This window comes from Cyprinus carpio, chromosome A9, assembly GCF_018340385.1.
Source record: "Cyprinus carpio isolate SPL01 chromosome A9, ASM1834038v1, whole genome shotgun sequence".
Classification (NCBI taxonomy): domain Eukaryota; kingdom Metazoa; phylum Chordata; class Actinopteri; order Cypriniformes; family Cyprinidae; genus Cyprinus; species Cyprinus carpio.
In genome coordinates this window covers 13201811-13223511 of record NC_056580.1, presented here as the reverse complement: position 1 = coordinate 13223511, position 21701 = coordinate 13201811, and the positions used below count along the sequence as shown (strand labels likewise).

Genomic DNA, 21701 nt, shown 5'->3' with positions numbered 1-21701 from the left:
TGCACTATGCCACGGCCTGCAGTGTCTTCACACACACACGAAAAACTTACTAGAGAAGTGTCATAATATACCTCTGTAAATAAATACAATTTAAACTCACATCTCGCACACTTTAATGCCCTTTGAATGGAACGTACTCCCTTCAAACTGGAATCATGGTGGGAATATTCTGTGATGTCCACTTCGCGAGGCACTTACAGTTGAATAGAACAAATGTCTGAAGTGGTAAGACTCAAATACATACAAAATGGTATTGAGAACCACTGAACTAAAGCATTTAATGTTAACACCTTAAGAACATTTTACATTTTTGTTAATAATAGTCTTTTGCAGCAATAAAAAAAATTACCAAATTTGTAATTTGGTAGTTTGTTCAAAGATCCATTGGAAAAGAAAAAAAAGCCCCCAAAAACAAACAAAAAACAGGGATAAATGAAATTTTATTAATACTATAACTTTATTAAAAAAAAAAAAAAGTTTCCTTGGCATCTCAGCGCAATTTTACAGTCTTAAAAAGCACTCCATAAAATACATTGACACTTAAGTAGCAATGGAAATGGCTTTTGGCCATTTAAGTCTATTCTCTGAAAGAGCATAATTAGAAATTCATCTACTCTAAAATTCAAGCTAAAACTTGAGAAATGAGCAGTCCACTGTTAATCTTCAAGTTAAAAGTGAATTCTGATATCAGGAAAATGTCTAAATGTCCTCATGGCAAGCTCTCATCAAGATTACTCAGCAAGCGGGCCTGCATATGGGTCACAATGCTTCTCATCATTCCGCTCAGATGTTCGTGCATCAGGCCCAGCTGTTCGGGTGAGCAGCGACCAAGTTCCTCTGAAGTTAGGCGTCCACTAAGGGCTACAACATCTGATGGCAAATCACAAGATTTGTTCTCCTCAGCCATCAGTTCTGAATCTACACCCACCTCTGATGGCTTGTCATCTGCAAAAAGTTGGGAGTCATGAGTTATGCTGACTGTATCAGCAATGATGGATTTTACAGAAAAAAAAAAAAATGCTTACCTTGAGCCTCTCCTGGTGTTTGCTCCTCATCTTGATTTTGAGGAAGCTCCATCTCTTCAGGCTCAGATGTCATTTTCTCCATTTCGTCAAAGCTTTTGAGGTCATCAGAACGCCCTTTTCTCTGTATGGCCAAATGTGAAGTGTAAGAATGATCTCCCATAATGAAGGAGAAAATACTAATGTAAAGACAATGCACAATACCTGTTGTTCATGATAGGTTTTAAGTGCTTTCCTCACATTGGACAGCTTGGGTGAACGAATAGGAAGAGACTTGATTTCACTCGGGGTAAGGGCACTCAGGTCTCCAACCGTTTTAATGTTTCTAGCTCTAACGAGCTGACCAAAGCCACGAGGCCTAAATACACAACGGAATAAAAATGCATGCAAATTAATTACATTAGGGTTAACACTTCACTTATACTCAATACTTAAATGTATTTGGTTCATAAGGTCAGAACGTTTTTTCGAGGATTTAAATTAAAACTGAGGAATGAACTGAACCCAATCTGTACTGGAGGGGAAACGGGTGATCTGGCTTACCACATGTTGGAGGATATCTGTGGTAAAACAGCCTCTATAGGGGTAGAGCAGCCAACGAGTGCTGGATAAACACAATCTTTAGCAATAGGACGTGGCTCCTGGCTCATTTCTGAAATCTATGATATAGAAAGAGGAACATTTTAACACCATTTCTGCTTGGAGCTACTGTTCAAATAAACTAAAGTCTGATGCAACTGAATTACAGTATTAAACATTAACTTCAGCAGTCTTAATTTCTCAATTAAGAAAATAACAAATCTTTATGAACTTATGAAACATTATTAATAGGCAGACTGCATGAGTAATATAAACAGTAGCAAATGAACTACAAGGCAAGAAAATAATTACCAGGCATTTTTTAGAGCTTTTGGATCCAGGGCTACGGAGGTTACGTGGACTTAGACTTGAATAGCCTTTTGTGGGTGTAGTGATATACTGTAATGAAATTGAAGACATTTAACAATAACCCATGAAAAGTTGAAACCTAATCAGTGTTTTATATCCAAGATGTAATAAATTTCAAAACTAGTATCACACACACACACCTTCGACTGCCCACTCAAGACTTTTGACCTAGGCGAGCTTGTGCGAATAACTGGACTACGTCGATCAATATCATCAGCCAGTTCTTGATGATAAATTGGAGTTGCAAAAGACACTCGACGAGACTGCAAAAAATAAAAATATATATAATAATAATAATAATAAATTATATATAAAAGCTTAAATTACACTTGTTTGTAAGTCCATTTTCCTAAATATTAAAGTATACAGTCAAATACCTTCTGAAGGGGGGAGGGTGTATCCTCTTCACATGTTCTCTTTTGTCCCTTCTTTAGAATACTGGTAGATGGAGAAGCGGATGGTGACCAGACACGAGATCGGTTTCTGCTCGGACTCTGGCCAGGCTCTAGCTCTCCGCTGAGAGCGTCCAAAGGTTTAGGCTTGAGTGGAGAATCTAAGCAGGCTTCAGATGTACTGCTCTGAGGTGGCACAGACGACGACGACTCTTGTGTGTCCACAGGAAGATCACGGTTGTCTACCGGAGTGTCTTCATCCTTCTCGACAAGAGCAACATCCTTGTCAAGCAATTCTTTGCCATTTGACTCTTCCGGCAACACCACCTTTTCTCCACTTGGCTCTGAAACAGCTAGGTCTTCACATTCCGTCACTGCTGGGTTAACGGCATCCTCCTGCTGGACATGGGAAGACTCTAGTTGCTCTTGGCATATAGGTGCATCTTCCACTGGGCGACCTTGACTTGGAGATGTGTCTTGAGGTGTTGAACTCTGGAGGGGTTCTTGACTTACTGAACTGTTTTCCAATCTATCTTCCTCCTCTTTGTGCTTTTGACTACCTGCGCACCCAGAACTCTCTAACTGATTTGTCTCCGCCTCCGGGACCTCTACATGCTCCTTGTTTGATTTATCTGTCAGTTTGGACAATTTAAGCGGTGCTCCTTCCTGTGCTTCAGACAGCTGAGAAACAATTACACCAAGCTTTGCAATGGGACTTTCGGAAGGCATAACCTCAGATGGAAGCTGTGCAGGCAAGGCTGAAAATGGCTGAACATCAAAATCAGAGACATCTGAAATTGCTGAGCTCTTGCTTTTCTCTGATACAGATGTTGAGCTTGACTGCTCTGGTTGAGAGTTCAGGGCATCAGAGACAAGTGGAACCTGCTCATTTTTCAGATCTTGCGATTCTTGGAAGTCACTGTCCTGTGAGAACACGTCGCGGTTGTTTGAAAAGCAGTTGCAGGTTCTCGATCGTCTACGTCCACGTCCCCGTCCCCTGGTATGTGGGCATTTACGCAAAATGTCAGTCTTCTGGGTTAAATCTTCAGATCCAATCTGTGAAGATGAATTCAATTCTTCACCCTCCGCCTTCTCAGTAATGGTCTCCTTTTCATCTGTATCAGTTTCAATTTTGGCATCTTCTGCTCCTTTTTCAGAGGTAATCTGTTCATGTGGTGCACCATCAGGGGAAGGGACCTCTTCTTTGGTCCCACTAGCTGAAACATTCAAACTAGTTTCATGATCTGCCTCATCCTGTGACATTTCTATTGAAACATCAACACCCTCCATATCTGGCACTATCTCAGTACCTTTCGGTTCTGTGGCAACTGGTAGCACCTCTGTGGATAATGGTTTCCGCAGTCTCTTTTTAGGCCTTGGTCCGTCTTCTCGGCTATCAGAGATTTCAGACTCTGGATTGTCAGTAGAAGCCAACAAACCTTTAGATCTTCGAGTTCTGTATCTACCAAGACCTTCAGAGGAGTCTTGGCTTAAGTCCTCAGCATTTACAGATGATGTTGCATCTCTAGTAGAGTCTGTCTCTTCTTCTGCAGCTCTCCTCCTCGTAGCTCTCCCCTTCACCATAGTGAGTGTTTGAGAGTCTGTCTGACTCGAGTCATCTTTGGTCTGTGAACCAGACAGCTCCAGTAATTGAGATTCAGATCTCCTTGTTCTTCGTGTTCGGACAGTTTGCTGGCTATCAGCCTCAGAATCAGAAAGAGATGTCTGTGAATGTTTCTTTGGCAAAGCGGATGCAACATTTTGAGGATCATTTTGAGAGTTTTCATCTACCTCCTTGTCTGTTGACTCCTCAAGGTGCATTTTGGTCTTCCTTGTAGTTCTACCCAGTGACAGACCCTCAGACTCATTGAGAGTTGGCAATCTCTCTTTGCTTTGGCTATCTGATTGAGTTACAGGAGAAGTTTCGGAAGAGGGCTCAGACTGGCTTAGCTCTTTATTACCAGGCAAACCTATTGCCTGTGAAGATTCTGCAGAGGAAATCTGTGAATTACTTTGATAAGGCTCTCCTTTAATTATTTTGTTCAGCTCATCTCCTTCAGCTTTACTGTCTTCAATAACCTTACTTCTCCTTCTTCCAGTCAAAATGTTACTTGTTGGAGACAGTAATGGCTTCTGTGTATTTGTCAACACAGAGTCTGCAATTTGTTCTTGACATTTGCTTTTCATCTCCCCTGAATCTTCCCCTGGGCGTAAAGGTTTACTTCGCCGTCTGCCTGATCTTCTTAGTTCTTGATTAGCTTGAGAATCACTCTGTGAATCTTTTTCAGGAGAATCTTGTTCCTCTGCATTGGCTTTAGACACAGGACTGTTCTGAAAACCTGACGCTTCACCAGATAATTGGGTCTGGGTATCTGGGACCACATCATCCTCTTCTTCATCTGTACCTTCAATGTGATGACCTCCCGTTAACATCTCATCTTTTGCCTCCACTTTTGCCTCCTCATTTTGAGCAGATGGGTCAGTGCTGCTCCTCTTACGAGATTCCTCAGAGTCCTCTTTTGTAGTCTGAAGTTGTGAACCATTTGGAGTAGACTCTGATGCCTTTGAAGAACCCAGCCTACTCGATTTGCGGGTGCGTGGACCAACAAATGCTACACTTGCAGGACTTGGTGATTTCCTTTCATCATATTTCTCTAAGGTTATAAATGACTGACGCCTGCTATTGGGTTTAGGTGGTGTACCGGATATCATATCAGATGAACTTGAAACATTAGGGCTGGTCCCCTCAACTCCACTTTTCTCATGCCCACTCACATCAACTGAGATGTCACTCAATGGTGACTGATTTTTCTCTGAAATTTGATCTTTATTTTGTGTATCTTTCTCTGGTGTTTCTACGGCTGATCTGGTGCCTTCTTGGGTTACTTTAACATCGGTGATCGGTTCCTCACTTGCGGCAACCTCCTTTGGGGGGACAATATTACAACAAATTAATTCCCTTAACAGAAAGCATGCATACATATCCTTCACAACCAAAACAGCAGTGCCAGAGTTAAAAAAAGCTGTTTTACCTTTAGCTGAACATCAGACTCTTCCTCTGGTTGATGCTTTTCATCTTTTGTTAATTTGTCCCTAAAAAGAAACATTGTTTACAGTGGTTAATATATATACACATATTTAATAAAACAAAAACAAAACCATAACTCCAATACATACATGGACTCCTCTTGACTCTGAGTATACTGTGAGAAGACTGTAGTGTCCAGGGATGCATCCAGGTTATTATAGAGAGCAGGAATGTCAACCTTATGCAACAAAATCAAGGCAGAAAACAAACAGAAACAGAAAAACATCAGTTCTGACAATTTCTTATTTTCAAAATGCTTAGAGAATCTTAACAGTGACATCTAAACTACCAGACTTAAGATTTTAGACATCTCCCATGGCATGAAACAACTGTGAAAGAACTTAAACCAAACTTACCGTTTAGTTCTTTTGACCTCTTTCTGGTGCTCAGTTAGCACTCTCTCCTTTGTCTCAGGTGGAATAAAAACAAAATCCACTGATGCCTCCTCCTCAATAGCTTCCCGCCTCAATGGCTTGGGTGATCCGAAATCCAGCTTTACCTAGAGAGTCAATAGGTGATTTGTTGAGGAACCTTTATGCTAATTAAGTGACACCATTTAAATTTTCAAGTTTAGATGCATTTTCACATTCATACTCACAGACACAGGCTTTGCAGCAGTTAAAGATCCTCTTCCTTTTAGCTCTTCTGCCCTCGCCAGGAGGGAGTCCCTCTTTCCCACAGAGGACATCTTTACCCCGCTGATCTGAGGGTCCAGCTGAGAACTCTCACCCTTATAAGAGAACAAAACATGCTTATGAATAAAAGAAAACCCAACATGTTTGGCTGAGCTAAATTTACTATAGGGGTGTGCGATATGACTATTTTTGATAGTGGACGATAAAAATGTCTCCATGATCAGCTTTTGAAGAAATATCGTAGTATCGTGCTACAACATACATTCTATCAGCTGCAGTTTTGGCGCCTCCGTCATATACTGTACAAGGCCACATGCATTCACATCAGTGTTGACTCAGCAGTAGAGTTACTCTCAACAGGAGTTACGCTCTCATTATTTGCACATTCTTTTAAATGTTTCATTCACGCGCTGGTCTGACCTGTGCTTTTTCTGAGCGCCGCATACACCTGAAGTGTCAAACAGCGCCTGATTATTGAACTGTTATCTTTTGTGCTAATACTGTCAAATCACACAAGGTTTACATGTAGATGCGTTTGGTTATGTCTAAAATGAAAGTACACTGAAGAAATTTTATACAGTTGCTTTAGGAATCAGTTTATACACTGTTTTATTTTTATATTTGTTCATTCAATTTCTTGAATGCGCCTGCTAAATACACCTATTGTACCTGAAAATAAAGCACTGTTTGTTTTATTTGTATATTATGTGTAGTTGTAATGTGTATCTTTGCCATTCTTTTATCTTTGTTATTAAAAAATTAAGAACAAAGATTTTTATCTTCACCCTCTTTGGCCTAAATATCTGCCATTCTTTTTTTTTTTTACCTTGAAAGCCTTTGTCTTTATAATAGGAAAATTAGTTAGGCTGTAATGCTCAGACAGCTTGCATAATAGTAAAACCAACATGATAAAGAACTGTGTTGTGATAGTGTATTGTGTTGTTTTTTATAGAAACTGTGAAATGATATTTTTTCCATATCGCCCACCCCTAATTTACTGTTTACAGCTCTGTGTTAACAATATAATCACTGCAGGGACAATTATTTGCACTGGATGAAACATTGAACTGTACCGTATACTGTCCACTACAATCATCAGGTGCATCAACGGCTTCAAAACCAGGTAAAATCAATGGAGTCTTTTGCTTAACCTGACTTAATACAGACCTGAGGAAAAATAAATATATATTTAAAACACAAATTTTAAGACATTTTACACAAAATACCCAAAAATGGCATGAAAACATACTTAAGAGGATCAGGGTAAGTCAAGGTGAGTGCATTTCCAAAAGTGGCATTCCAGAACTGCATGACCACAGTGCGAATTTGCTTGCTCTTGTGCAGAAAAAGCACGCAGAGCAAAGGCGACAACATGGCAAGCATCTCATCGTCATGGAGAGTTGATTGTGTCTGAAGGCAGCCAAGCAGGTCCGTGGCCAGTTTCTCCAGCTATGAGAAAAACAGCAAATAAATAAATACGACAGAGCCAGCCAAACCCTACATATAAAAGATTTCGATTTCAAAGCTGGGTAAATTCTTACCTTGGGTCCTAGTGTTGTACTGAGCTTTGATGGTTCATCGTGTTTTATAAATGAAAAACAGTGTTAAAGGACGATGAAAAAAACAAAAAAACATTCCAAGTATGAAAGATGAGAAACCATCACACACCTGGAGACCAGTTCAAAAAGGCGTGAGAGTGGTTTGGTGAGGGAGGACAGCACCTCTTGTATAAACGTGGGCAGTGTGATATTAGTGAAAAGAGTTGACAAGCTAGAGATCAACGTCAAGCCGATTCCATTTACAACTCCACCGGTGGACTCTACAGATGCTTCTGAGAAATCCACAGAGAGGAATGCTTCGAGAGTCTGCACCAGGAGAGTGTGGAAGGTCGAGAGATTCCCCAGGGCTCTACTTCTCTTGCGCACCCAACTCAAGGGTGTATGAGGAGCTACGGATTAACATGAAAACATGGTGACACAGTGCCATTACACAACTTTGTAATGGATCTGCAGCAAAAGCCTTACATTTCATCTTCTGCTGGAATTGTGGGGTGTAAGGAGAGAAGTCCATACTCTCAATGATTACCAGCAAGATATTGGATATTGCATCTAGCATAGGCATACTTAAAAAAAAAAAAAAAAAAAAAAAAAAAAAAAAAAAAAAAAAAAATTAAATTTCTACATACATATAAACACATACACGGAAGAGAAGTTACAATAGACCCAACATCCCAATTAGGTGCACAACTGAATAAATCTTCCATACTTTCAGAGCCTCACTGTCAAGAGAGCCACAGATCTTGGCACACAGCTCTTCGCAGCTTGTGTTCTCCTCCGCTGTGGCTACCAAAGCTGAGCAGCGAGCAAACGCCTTGTAAAGCCTGGACCAGGTACCGATCATGGCCTTCTGAGTAGTCTATTAAAAAAAGTCATTGTCAAATAAGAACATATGAAGTATTTGCATAATACAGCAAGAAAGCATCTGCACAAAAGCTAAAATGATCTCTTACTTGGGGCAGGGGCAAACCAGGCAGCAGGTGAATAACTGGGAACATCAAGGCACTGTAAATGGCACTGAAATTATGCTCCAGAGCATCCCCTTGATTCACTTCATTGGTCTGTGTTGGAACAATGATTTTTCACTTAGTAGTGAAACAAGGTTTGACTAGCACTGAAATGCACATTCATTCAACAGCAGACAGCATTGATGATCTGAGTTTAGTACCTGAGTGATGGTGTCCGTCAGAGGGTTTACAACCACACTCCACATCCTCCAGAGCTGTTTCTTGATCTTAACAGCCTCCACACTCCCACTAATCGCTCCTAAAACAGCCTCTCCAAACGCCAGGGGAGATGTAGGTCCACAAAACCCACAACTCACAAGGGTCTCCAGGCTTGAAAAAAACCTGCCAGATGCAAGAAAATATTGCCCCAGTTGAACAATCAAACTAGAAATGAGAGGTATTACTTTTTTTAAAAAAGGTTTATTGCAAAAAAATCTCTGGAACAAAAGTTTTGGTTTCGATATTAGGTATTAAAAGACTTATTTTAAAGGATTTACACTTACCTCTCATCTTCAAGAAAGGAGGAGAGCTGGTTACTCTTGTAGAATAGCAGTATTAGGAAAAGTGCAGGTGTACCCTGAAAAAGATGTGGAGAATCTTTTTACATTCATGATTTATATTCATGCATGAAATTAAAGGGTGAAAATTTTATCAAAATATTAATTACTTTATCAAGGCTTTACAATAAGGGGTAAAAAAAGGCACTTACATTTAACACATCCATGTTTGCCACTTGATAAGCAGCAGAACCAAGCACCTTCTGAGGTATTCCATTAACAGTGGCCTCCAGCAAAAGCTGCAGCAAATATTGAAGCAATGCAAAAATGTGTTCAAACAGCATGGTCAAACCAACAACCTACATAACCTTTGAATACACTATTAAAAAAAAAAAAAAAAGAAAAGACATTTGAATGGCAAAGGTTTTGAAGTCTCATGCTCACCAAGGCAGCATTTTTGATTAAAAATGCAGTAAAAACAGTAGTAATGACACCTTTATAATTAAAAACAATTTGTTTTATTTACATATATTTTAAAATTTAATTAAATCCTTGTGATGGCAAAGCTGAATTCTCAGCAGCCATTCCTCCAGTCTTCGGTCTTACACAATCTTTCAGAAATCATTCTAATATGCTGTTTTTGTGGAAATTATGACTTTTTTGATGAATGTTTGATGAATGGGAAGTTATCTTACTAAATCCCACCTTTTAAAAGGTAGTATATGTTCAGCATGCCAGACTGCAGTGGGGTTGGGTAACACTCAGCATTAAAGCCATTTAGCAGGTCATTTTCACCATGATCTTACCAGGGCACGTTCAGCAGGCAGAACATCTGAGGACAGGATGGACTGCAAAGCCTGTAGAAGCAGCGTGAGAACCTCTGACCCCTGCCGTTCCTTCTTATTACCTGTTAACAAACTACAATGAGCCAGTATCCACAACACAAAGTATCTATGCAAATTATCTTTGACACTCCAAGATAATGTAAATGTTAACATACAAGCTTCTATTGTTGTGCTGACAGAATAGATCAGGTTGCTCCAAATGAGATTAAGAAGCGCTTCTGTGGAAAATAAATACTTATATCAGGTGATGGACATGGACAGCATCGCTTTCATTTCCTGATGAACTCAATAATAATAAACCTTTGCTTCAAAGCAGGCCAACAAAAGAAACCGCTAAGATAAAATCGAAGTTAAAATCATGAATCTAGGCTACATTGTGCAGATTATGTTGAATACCTGGAGCGTGCTTTCCCACAGTAATGAAGCCTTCTTTGACGGCTGATATGAGGGTGGAGGCATGTCTACTGAAGGAGGAAGGGCTGGTAAAGAGCGGATGCGTCAGGGGCTCTGGAAACAAACAAATGGCACACTGACTGCTAGCATATAGTAATTACAATAAGGTTCAATATACCAGGCTGTATTAATGGTTCATGTTTACCAATACATTTCCATGGCTTTTGAGGCAAACATTTATGATGGATACTTACTGATAAGTTTTTGAATGTACAAACCACAAGAACGTCATAAGTGAACTAATGTTGGGCGATACGGTCATTTTTCAAATTGTCATATCGTCAGCCCGTGAGATCGACGATGCACGATATTATCGTGCATGAGTGGAGCCAAAAAAAAAACAAAAAACAAAAAAAACAATCACATCGGCGGCATATTAGCAGATACCGATATATCGGCGACAGGCTCATATCGGCCGATAATATCGGCAAAACGATATATCAGTCGGACTCTGATATGAACATCAAGATTACTAACCAAATGACATTCACATTAGCTTTGTACAAACTGTCACGTTGGGTCCACTTTAACACAAAAGCATCACTGATAGAAAACAACCCTTAAAGCTCAGACAATACTATGCATATAATTACCCAGGCTGAGCTGAAGATTTTCTCTAGCTGCTGTGTCTGTAACCTCTGGACCCACAAGCCAGTGCAGGAGCATCTCTAGTCCTAGGAGCTGAATGGAGCGGTAGGACTGAGCCACCAGCACACTGCTGTTCAGATTCATGCGAGGAGTAGCGCTCGGCGTGCTGCAGGAAGGAATGCCTGGAGAACAGAAAGATGAAGCATTAAAAAAAAAAATAAAACAACAACAACAACAACAACATTGGAGGGTAAGATTTATAAACATGCATTTAGAAAATATATGGGGTGAATTGCCACTTCATGCCAACTTGATGTAATCTCATTCTATCCCCTTCATAAGCTGAAGGCACAATGAGAAGAAATGTGCTGTACTTGTCACTTTAACACTTTACCTGATTTAGGGGTGTTAGGGGTGCCATTGCTTGGGTTAGGGGTTCTAGCAGGTGTAGCTGGGGACTGCAGTGGCGAATCAGAGGGAAGTGCGCTGTGCAGTAGCGGTACACCAACCTTTAAGAGAGAGTGAGGGAAAGAAGGGATAGAGATATACAATGTTCTCAGTAACTAATATGCCCATGGCCATACAACGGTTACAATTGTCTGCAAGGAACAAAAAGCATTATTCATCAATCTAAGCACAATGAATTTTACCTGCTCAAAGTTAGTGGACAGGTTGGGTCCGAGCTTGACCACAAGGTACCACCACACCTCCAGCTTGGTGAGCAGAAGAGCTTCAGTCCTGACCTGGATGGAACTGAGGGGCTGCATGAGGAGCTTCAGACGCTTGCTGCTGCACAGGATTTCTGCACAAGAGAAAACATTACAACTTAAAAAACAACAGCTGAGAAAAAGCAAGATGTTTGACAAAAATTAAATAATAATAATAATAATAATAATAATAGAAAAGCTATGAACTGTTGCTATCTGGGTCCAAAAGGTTCCCACATCTTTTGACCAATGAATTTCCATCTCATTTGAGGTTACTGAATAAGAATTTTTAAACATTAACTCCAAAATGCATCTTTAGCTAATGCTAAAGCATAACTTGATAAATAAAAAAAATACTTTCCTGACTTTCCACAAAGCAAAATCATGTAATTCTCTAAAGTTTTCTGTGACTGTACACAAAGTAAATAGTAAATAAACTTGCCTGAATTAAGGGCGAAGTTGTCAATGAGGCTCTTCCAAGCTATGAAGGCAATCTTCTTAATATTAGGGGAGGAGTTGCGGAAACCAAGCTCCTCTAAATACAGCAAGGAGTTAATGAAAGCACCACCTTTGTGGAGCAACTGAAAAAAAGATATACAATAGAAACACATACTTATCCACAATGACAATCTCAAGATTCAGAACTGAAATAGTGAGACTCGAAGAGCAGCGCATGTTGACTAAGTATTTTACCTTCCCCAGAAGTCTCACAAACAGGGGCCACAGCTTCAGCATATTGGTCTCATTTTTTGAGGCAAACAGCTTCTGCATTTCAGGGATGAGCATCTAGATGCAGCAGAGAATTAGAGAAGCACTATGGTTATTTATATTTATATATGCACAAAAAAACAACAACTGTTGTATACACTTACAGAAGACATCATTGGCTCTACAATGGCCGCCACCTCCTGCTGTTTCTCCAGAAGAAGAGGCATGCCCAGCTCCAGGGCTGCTGCCGCACGCAAGCGCACTTTATTGGCCGAGTGAACCACCAGAGGAATAACCAGATTGGCCCAGCACACGGCTCCAGCAGCCATCTGAGACGGGGCCTGCTCCAGCAACCTGATGTTCACCACAAAATCAAATCTTATTTACAAAGTACTTCCAGCATGAAGAGCACTGCAAGATGGCACTACCAAGAAAGTGAAAAGTATGGGAATTTGCAACAAACCTTATGACGACATTAAGTGATTCATGTTCAATGAGGATGGACTGAACCTCTCTGTTCCGCATGGCCTCTAGACTCTTCAGAATCTCTGGTACCTGAAATGTAAAAGGCAACATTTTTAGCCACAAAAAAAGGAAAATGGAGGGGAAAAGGACTATAAAAATATATAGTTTATTTCAAGCAGACCATGCATGGTAAACAAACCTTTTTGGATGCCACCTCTGGCGTGAAATTCTGTTTTGAAATCACCCATAATGCTCGAGTGCACGTAAACTTCTCTTTTGATTTTACCACAACATTACAGAGCGTAGACAGTATATCTTCTGAAATATTTGCTGCAGCAAAGAAAGATAAAGAGATTATGGATGCTACTTGTTATTGAAAGTAAGGGTGGGCAATATGACCAAAATCTTATTTCACAGTATGAGAAATTTTAATTCATGATAACAATATCTCAAAATAGCTATTTTTCCTTTTTTTAAATATATATAAAAAGAAATTACAAACACAATAGAATGTATATATATATATACAATAAACTTAACTTATTCAGCTACAGTACGTTTATTTAACATGCAGTAAGAAATACTATAGAAATTGAATAAAGTGTATAAATAAAACAATGCATAGTCTTGATTCTAATTAAAGATCCAGAGGTGATTCAGTCAAGTGCAGTGAGTGAAAACCATTAATAAGACCAACTGCACAGATCCAATATACTGATACACATCTGGTTTTCACCCAACTGTTTGTGTTTATTTAACACATAACCAACTGTGTTTACGGGAAAACTCAACACAATGGGTATTTTAACAATTGTGTGCGTATTTAACCACTCAAGCATGAAAGAGAACTGTTTTCGTGATCACATGCTGTCTGAGAGAGGTGCTTTAGCTGTGTCAGTCAGCGCAAGAAGTGGACTGAGTTCTTTTTCACTGCTTATTGCGCTTAACTTTATTAAACATCATGCAAGTCCCAAATTCCCGATTGCATGCTGTCTTAAAAAAAGGCGTTTTCTGAGTGTGTGTATCAGTCAGCGTGAATGTGTCCCACTCTTTATTTTCTCATTCATGCAGGTTTTCTTATCACTCAAACGTGTATATAACTTTTTAGTACTATGTTACGTATATATTTGCATTCCACGGAATACACGATATAGCATAATCTCTAATGATCTCTAACACTTTATCCTGCAGTAATGATATATATATACACACCGTCATACCGCCCAGCCCTAACGGAAAGTAATAAAAAGAAAAGTATATTATACTGAAGAATTCAACAACTTCTATACCTGGTATGACTGAAACAATGTGTGAGTGGAAGACACAGAATCCCAAAGCCTGCAATGCAGCCTGACACAGCTCCTCGTTCTCACTGGAGATATGAACCTGAAAGGAAAAACATAATTCATCTGCAGGGCTGATGACACAGCAAAGACATAGCTTTCTGAATGAATAGCTTCTGCTTAATTTTACTTACAACAAACAAACAAAACAACACCACAAAAATGTAAGTGTCAAACGTTCAGTTACATTCAAAACATTCCAGTGAATGAGTCTGGTAATCCATAGAGGAGACCAACTTACCAAAAGGACTTTACTTAGACGTGCAAAATGCTTTACAACTACAGACAGAAACTGACGCCCCTCTTCTCCATTTAGGCGGCTAAGAGAAAGAAAAAAAACAACAAAAATCCCACAATTAATCTATAAATACCTTTAAAAGTTAAAGCTCAATTGCATGCCCACCAAACACGCAAGAACCAATAAGGTACGTTCTAATGCACTGAGCAAGTACATTTGAGCTTCCGCTTAGCATAATCAATACACTCTATACATGTGCAATGATACATACTTGCAATACAAAACAAAATGACAGAACTGTATCACTACAACACTTTTAAGCTTTTATCATGAGGAGACATCCATATATTTGACTAAAAGCTTTCTACACAGACAGACACCAGAACTGTAGGTTAACACTTACTTTGCGATGGTGATGTAGGCATCGGTCTTCTCTGACAGCCCGGCTGCTTCATCTTCCAGACACTCCAGAAGAGGAAGGAGGCTGGCACTAGATAGAGGCACTGCTGCCATCATCCTCACAACCTGAGAGACAGGAAAGCACATCAAAGTCATGCATACAGCACTGACTACAAGAACGAATACAATGCAATAAAATGTTAAGTTCAGTTGTTTAATTGGAGCAGGGCTTTAAATGGCTTCATTAGCTTTGTTGCTTTAAATAAAATTTTATAAATATATTTCGAAACTCTTCTGCCCCTTGGACCTGTGGGACATTAGAATTAGTCCCACCTTTCACCCCCTTAAACACAGTTGTGCATCATATTTAATAGTCTGCAATTAATAGTCGATTATGAAACACTATGCATAAATGTGAACGTGTGAAAAGTGAATATTTAAACTATTTAATGTTATTTTGTTAGTGAGCTGGAGTCAATGCATGCAGAACATCGTGTTTTCTCGAGGCACACGAGATCTCTGATGAACAAACGGCAATAATGTCTTCAAATAAACAGCAAGAGATGTAAATTCAGTCGTTTATGTCAACTTACTGACACATCTGGGGAGAATAAAACCTCACACGGATCTTAAAATGTATTGTTTAGCTAACTTAGCCAGGTGCACGAGGCTAATAGCAATACATCATCCATTATTACCAATACTCTGCCAAATATCACAATATATTTGCTTGTAAATACTATTTTTTTTTTACTGGTGGGTGTGCCCAAATTGGTTGAGCTGTCCGAAATGCAAATATTAGACCATGTTGTCGTTTGTTTCTTAAAGCTATTGTGTTATCATGTGCGTTGAGCGTAAAACTTGTGGGCACCTCGCGTGCAGCAAACACAGATCAAAATGTGCCGTTTATTGAAACCTTTAATCCGTCGTGTATGCGTTTGCTGTATTCAATCTAATCCAACAGTAACTTCCCCTACAAAGACTGCAGAGTTAGCAAGCTAGTTACCCTCATCATGTTACCCACCCAACCCCCTGAACACACTCATCAACAGACACAACTCACCTCGCGCCTGAGGACACGCTATCGACCACTGAAAGCGATCTCATCGACTCACGAGCTTTATCAGAGGAATCGGGGACGTTTATACGACAATGTTTGTAAATGATCAAGGCTACGCAGCGTCTGTCCAGTCCTCACTCCCCGCGAAAATGCTGGCGCCAAACATGACGCGTTGAAAACGTCACCTTCAACCCCACGTCATCTCCTCCCTCTCATAAATTATGAATTGAATGAATGAAGATGCTTTTCCAAATCTTGAATAAAAATTTCAGCAAATCAAATCAAAGTTATATATGTGAATATTTGTTAACGAACTAACGTACAAGCAATAAACAACTGCATTTTTATTAACTAATATTTACAAATATATCCTAAGAATAAATAGTGAAGAAAAAAAACCTTTACTGTGAGAAAAGGCTTTTAATGTTTAGCTTTGCAGTCTGCAAAGAATGTACATTTAAGGGGGATTGCATTAAGAAATTCTGAAGTTATGAAGAATGTACACAGTAACAACTTCTTTTAGGATCAAGTATACTTTGGTTTAACACTTTTACATCCCGGGCGTTCAGCGTTATTAAAACAGATTTCAGATAATTTCTTTTAGTAGTAAGATGGTTTCATTAAAACATTGTAATACATTAAATCCACTGTTGGACATTATTAATAGAGAAGTTGAATAAATTAGTGAGAGAGTGACAACTTTGTTTTATGAAAGTTTATTTTTTTAAATGTTCACAGGCCTACATTTGTGATTATTGGTACCTTTAATATTGCACCCTTGGTTAAAGAAATAAAAATATTTAAAAAAAAAATACAGTTGTGGGTTTGGGTGTATTAAAGGAGTGGGTTTGGGGCATTAAACATTGGTCAAGAGAAGGCATCAGTGTGACTGTCAAAGAGCCGAGAGGAGTTCACAGCGATGTACTGCAGCTGAAAACCTCCAGCCGTCACCGAGGAATCAGAAAGGAACTTCAGAGTCATGACATTTCCTGTGCAACAGATCATGTAGATACATAGAAAGAGAGAGAGGGAGATATTCTAAAATTCTTTTTAAGAAATACATTCAAACTAATTTCTTTTCCAAGAAAAATAAACTTTTGAAATTAAAATGACTGCAACAACATACCTGTACTTATGAAGTCCTCTGGAAGTTCATCCCCACAGTATCTTTCCAGAACAGACACAGATTTATTTTATTATTTTTGAAGCAAATTTAAATAATGTCAGAACTGTAAACTCTCAGCAGCAATAAAATATAGATCATAAAGGTCAATGGTAAATAAACCAAAATGTCTGTTATTTACCTCCCAACAAAGCCTGAAACATCATCATAGCTGTCATAGATCTCCAGGTAATCACTGAGGCAAGCTGCGTCCTCCTCTAGGTCAAAGTCTAGGAAGTGCAGGCGGATTCGTTGGCCGTAGCGCACACGAATGTGCCAGTAGCAAATCTGCTCGTCCTGGTAGTCCTCTGGATAACCAGGAGAATCGAAAATCTTCTCCTGATCTGTGTGCACTCCTCCACACTCCTTTGCTGTAAAGACAGTACAAAACGTGTACAAATTAATACACACACACACACACACACACACACACACACACAAAAAAAATTATAATAAATTAAAAATCAAACGGATAAAGTGGTCAGTCCTACTACACCATACAGTTTGAATCATGTTTGATCTGTTCATCTCTCCATGCATATCAGAAGTATATGAATATAGGAAGTATAGGAATATGAGCACTATGTCTATGCAGACAATGACAAATCCAAACTCTGTCTGTGGTTTGAGTGGGTGCTCAGTGACACACACAACTGGTGCCCTGCCCTGAATGAGGTAGTGACTGGCCACAATGTAGAAAACTAAATTTAGACTATAAAATATTCTTCTTATTATTATTATTAAAAATACACCCCACCCTCTTTGCATCGTATTGCACTGAACATCCATCTACTTGTTTGAGGCAAGGCTTTGTCAAACTAATATTCAAAATAAACTTTTCCTTTGTGTGTTGATCTATTAACAGTTTCATCAGATGAGAGGATAGTCAGGTCGTAATGACTGCTTATATGTGATAATGAGTTTACTTTGCATACCACATTTCTTATTTAAAAGTAAGACACGAAAATGCCCATACCAACATCTCTCACAGGACATCTCAACCTGAAAGTCTGTTGTCACTATTTACTCTTTGACTTCTCTTTGAGGTCACTGTTGACTCAAGTCCTCCATCGGGAGAATTTCTTTCACTAGCTCAGGGGGAAAGAGTCAGTCACAAACTCAGCTGGGCATTACCAAACCTTGTAAAACTTTCACGGGGCTTCGTTTGGATTATTCACGGTGTGAAGGATTTTTCATAAGACTCTTCCATATTCATACAAGAGAAAACAGTCAGAGAAAACATGCAGACATTTCCAAAGAAATGTATTATGTGTTTGTTTTCAGCTTATTTGTTTTGACTACGCCACGTCTAAGACATTTGTCCTACATGTAATGTATATGAATTATGTCCTGCGCTGAGGTTCACTGTCCTCTGTTTCTGTGCATCTGTGATTGTGTGTAATAAAACAGCCATCACTTTCTTCTCCAACATTTAGTCATGGTTGTCTTTGTCCAGAATACAAGTTATCCCACCCTTATAGTTTAGAGACCACTGAGTGCCTGAATTATGATATAAAGTCTTTAACCTATGGAGATTTATACTTTTCTACAACATTAATTGGTTTGATTTATTCAACTCACTCTGGAGAGCTTTCGAAGAAAATGCTACAAAACTATGATTTGTTTAACTATTTTGTCCAAATTTTCCAAATCTCTCAACAGATGACTAAAATCCACCCAGGATTGCCTAACTGCCCTTTCTCAAACTCACCCTCAGGGTTGTAGCAGTAGACGTCCCACTTCTCACTTTTGTTGATCCGGTATCCGTAATCAATGATTCCAACCTTTCCGAAACCACAGTTGGCGCCAGGTTTAACAATCGGATAGCCCACACGTCCCTTGTCAAACCATCCAGCTGCACACACGTGGAACCCTTTGGGAGAATGACAATTGCTGTACTATTGTGCAATATCAGTTATTGTGAAGCATCCTTCTGTCAAAAACTTTTGGCATAAATGTTAATTGATCTAAAATGAAATTAATTTGAAATTGAAATAGAATAATTTATAAAATACTATTTTAACCTAATGATCGATAATGTTTAAAAATAATACATTATAATTATAAAAATATAAGCATACAAAATATAATTTCTGTTGGTTAATTAATTATAAAAAGTAGTTAATTTCTTTTTTTTCTCAGTGTTCATATCATTATCTCGCCGTATTTCACAAACAGCATCTGTTTAGGCTGAATATAAAATGTTCTCCATAAAAAAAATCTATATTTATATATGAATATAATATATATATATCTATATATAATATATATATATATATATATATTTTTTTTTTTTTTTTTTTTAAGGGGATCATGAATAAAGGGCTCTTGTGCTCTGAGGAGCCATGGGCACCATTTGAAGGATGCAAACAAAGATGATGAAAAGAAAGCCAAGCAGACCTCCAACATAGAGTGCCACAAGCCTGAACTAACCACAAAATGTTGGCATTACACATCAGTGCTCATGTCTGGAATAAATTTACTCTTACTGCAAAAAGAAAAAAAAAAGTAATTTTACAAGAAAACAGGTGTTACTGCTCAGGCAACACAAGACAATGACTTTTACAGTTTAAACAGAACACCGGTTGGCACTGGGGATGGTTTATAACTTTGTTTATATGATGTGTGCAAATATTTAATATATCTGTGAGAATGTTGATTATTATTTTATCAGTTTATATCAGTTAACTGTTATAATAAAGGCTATTCAGTATGATCCAAGTTATGACTTGTTCAGATTTCAACACTTTCGCTGTAGGCCAGACCCTCCATTACTGTTTCTTTTGGCATCTGATCTAAGTGAGATTTGTAAGTGTGATACAAACCAATTTGGCGAGCAGCCTCCAGTTGATCATATGTAGCAAGAGCACCCCCCTCAAACTGGCACACAGCCTTGGCTTCCTTATACGTCAGCTGATATCTTCCTTTGCGGGATTCACGGTGGTAAACTCCGGCTGCTTGCTCTGTAAGGAGAGAACATGTGTCTCATTTGGCCACACTATCAGCTTAGAGGACTCATGTGGCGTTATCTGGGTCTGTTCAATGTCTCCGAACAACAATTCTACCTGTCTACTCAAATTACGTCAGACCTAAAACAGGAAAGTTATTTTAGAAGGTTTTACCCAACATAGATGTTTTACTGGACAGGACATCCTGAATACATAAGGGACCAATAAACTGTACATCCAGTTGCTGATGGTAAGATCACCAAAGCAACTAAAGTTGGATCCTGTCTCAAATGAGTTATAAGCCAATGCTTTTACTGTTTTGGCTTCAAACATCAGAAGATTGTAGTGAGCTCCAAGCATGTCTCTGAGAAAAACTCTAAATGGGAGAATAATTTGAAGCATGTATGTAGATAAACACTTAAGTGTTTTCAGATGTGTAGTGGTGGTCAAGTCATTATGCTACCATAAGTGAATAAAAAAAAATGCTTACAGTATTGGAAATGTTGGAATTCAATAGGTTTTGCTATATGAATAAAAATTCAAAAATTCATTACTGAAATGAAAACTAAATATACAGTACTTAGAAACATTGTTTTGACTTTCTTTGTGGCATTCAAACCATATTATTTTGCCCTATAATTTGCACACTAATAAATTATTTTAATGTTTTTTTAAGAGTTTTGAAGGGTACAGCTGAAGGATTAGTATATGTTTTTTGTAGATGTTTTTTGTTGTAGGATTTTGTTTTTAGTTTATATTTATATTGCATGTGTCTTATTATTATCAAACAGCCCAGTTCTTCAGATAAATGCCCGTGGGTTTCTTGGACCAGGTTGAAAGGGTTGTGGGGTGCCGTGGGGTAAGCTGCAGTACACCGAAACAGAATGAAGTCATTTTCCTGTGTTTACAAGGTCCCTTGAGATTGGCCACACATCAGCCTTCACAGAGCCATATATATGCCGCTCTTGTCTTTGGGTCCAAAGCGAAATGCACACAATACACATGCAATCATGACATGCAATATAATAGTATAACATGTAAACCCTGTTGAACAGTTAAAACCATTATACAGTCTATGAGGGACAAATCATAAAGAAACAACAACAATAAAAAGAAATGAGTAATTTTAAAATATTTATAAGTCATGTATCACTGATTCTGCTTAACACAGTTTGAATCAACACATCAGAAATGAAATTACCCAGCCAGATAGAGTTGTGCAGTATCCCATCCTTGTAACCCCAAGCTTCAGCCTCCTCCAGGACAAATATAACGGCGAATAAGGCAGTTAACAAACGCATTTCTCTCATTCCGCTGTGGATCATACAGATGTTAGCGCAGCTGTCACGCAATGAACTGTGCACCTCATGCGCAAGCCAAGTTTAAATGCTTTTCCTGCCTACCGGACTCCGCTGCGTGTGGTCTGACGTGTGATTTCAGTAAATGTGTGACGATTGTGGAAAGGGCTGGATCGGGAAAGACCCCAGTGAAGTATACACTGCAATATAGCAAGCTTATTATGCGGCTACTTAAATAAACGAATGGACGTGAAATATAGATTTGAAAGATTTGCTTAAAGCGACAGTTCACCCAAAAATGAAGTGTCATTTACACTCCCCCTCATTTCGTTTTAACCCTAT

General features: G+C 38.8%; 2 protein-coding genes across 2 annotated transcripts; both read right to left on the bottom strand.

Moving 5' to 3' along the window:
• Window positions 1-438: 438 nt before the first annotated feature.
• On the bottom strand, window positions 439-16146 carry LOC109095936 (telomere-associated protein RIF1-like). Its single transcript, XM_042763592.1, has 36 exons — window positions 15955-16146; window positions 14896-15017; window positions 14496-14574; window positions 14201-14297; window positions 13111-13241; window positions 12910-13001; window positions 12611-12800; window positions 12432-12524; window positions 12181-12319; window positions 11682-11833; window positions 11426-11540; window positions 11037-11213; window positions 10387-10497; window positions 10146-10208; window positions 9952-10052; window positions 9358-9444; window positions 9152-9225; window positions 8810-8990; window positions 8595-8702; window positions 8352-8500; window positions 8110-8210; window positions 7754-8033; window positions 7627-7669; window positions 7335-7534; window positions 7159-7252; window positions 6049-6180; window positions 5807-5949; window positions 5540-5629; window positions 5395-5455; window positions 2348-5287; window positions 2111-2233; window positions 1914-2000; window positions 1566-1681; window positions 1227-1380; window positions 1026-1146; window positions 439-945 (listed from the first exon to the last, which is right to left on the bottom strand). Exons 2-36 carry the CDS (start codon window positions 15006-15008, stop codon window positions 710-712), a joined length of 7173 nt encoding a protein of 2390 aa, XP_042619526.1. The 5' UTR covers window positions 15009-15017; window positions 15955-16146; the 3' UTR covers window positions 439-709.
• Window positions 16147-16761: 615 nt separating this feature from the next.
• LOC109095711 (tumor necrosis factor-inducible gene 6 protein-like) lies at window positions 16762-21701 on the bottom strand. Its single transcript, XM_042763591.1, has 6 exons — window positions 21263-21701; window positions 19939-20076; window positions 18825-18986; window positions 17256-17484; window positions 17078-17118; window positions 16762-16940 (listed from the first exon to the last, which is right to left on the bottom strand). The coding sequence occupies exons 1-6, from the start codon at window positions 21384-21386 to the stop codon at window positions 16819-16821; spliced, it is 816 nt and encodes a 271-aa protein (XP_042619525.1). The 5' UTR covers window positions 21387-21701; the 3' UTR covers window positions 16762-16818.

What these genes read in the sequence shown, in the direction of transcription:
- LOC109095936 (XM_042763592.1), bottom strand. Translation starts at nt 15,008, where the DNA reads ATGATGGCAGCAGTGCCTCTATCTAGTGCCAGCCTCCTTCCTCTTCTG. An exon ending in CATTGTTTCAGTCATACCAG is followed by an intron (nt 13,242 to 14,200) that starts GTATAGAAGTTG and finishes TCTTTGCTGCAG; the next exon opens with CAAATATTTCAGAAGATATA. An exon ending in CAACTTCGCCCTTAATTCAG is followed by an intron (nt 11,834 to 12,180) that starts GCAAGTTTATTT and finishes TCTCTTGTGCAG; the next exon opens with AAATCCTGTGCAGCAGCAAG.
- LOC109095711 (XM_042763591.1), bottom strand. Translation starts at nt 21,386, where the DNA reads ATGATCCACAGCGGAATGAGAGAAATGCGTTTGTTAACTGCCTTATTC. An exon ending in GGAGGCTGCTCGCCAAATTG is followed by an intron (nt 18,987 to 19,938) that starts GTTTGTATCACA and finishes ATTCTCCCAAAG; the next exon opens with GGTTCCACGTGTGTGCAGCT. An exon ending in GTTTCAGGCTTTGTTGGGAG is followed by an intron (nt 17,119 to 17,255) that starts GTAAATAACAGA and finishes TGTTCTGGAAAG; the next exon opens with ATACTGTGGGGATGAACTTC.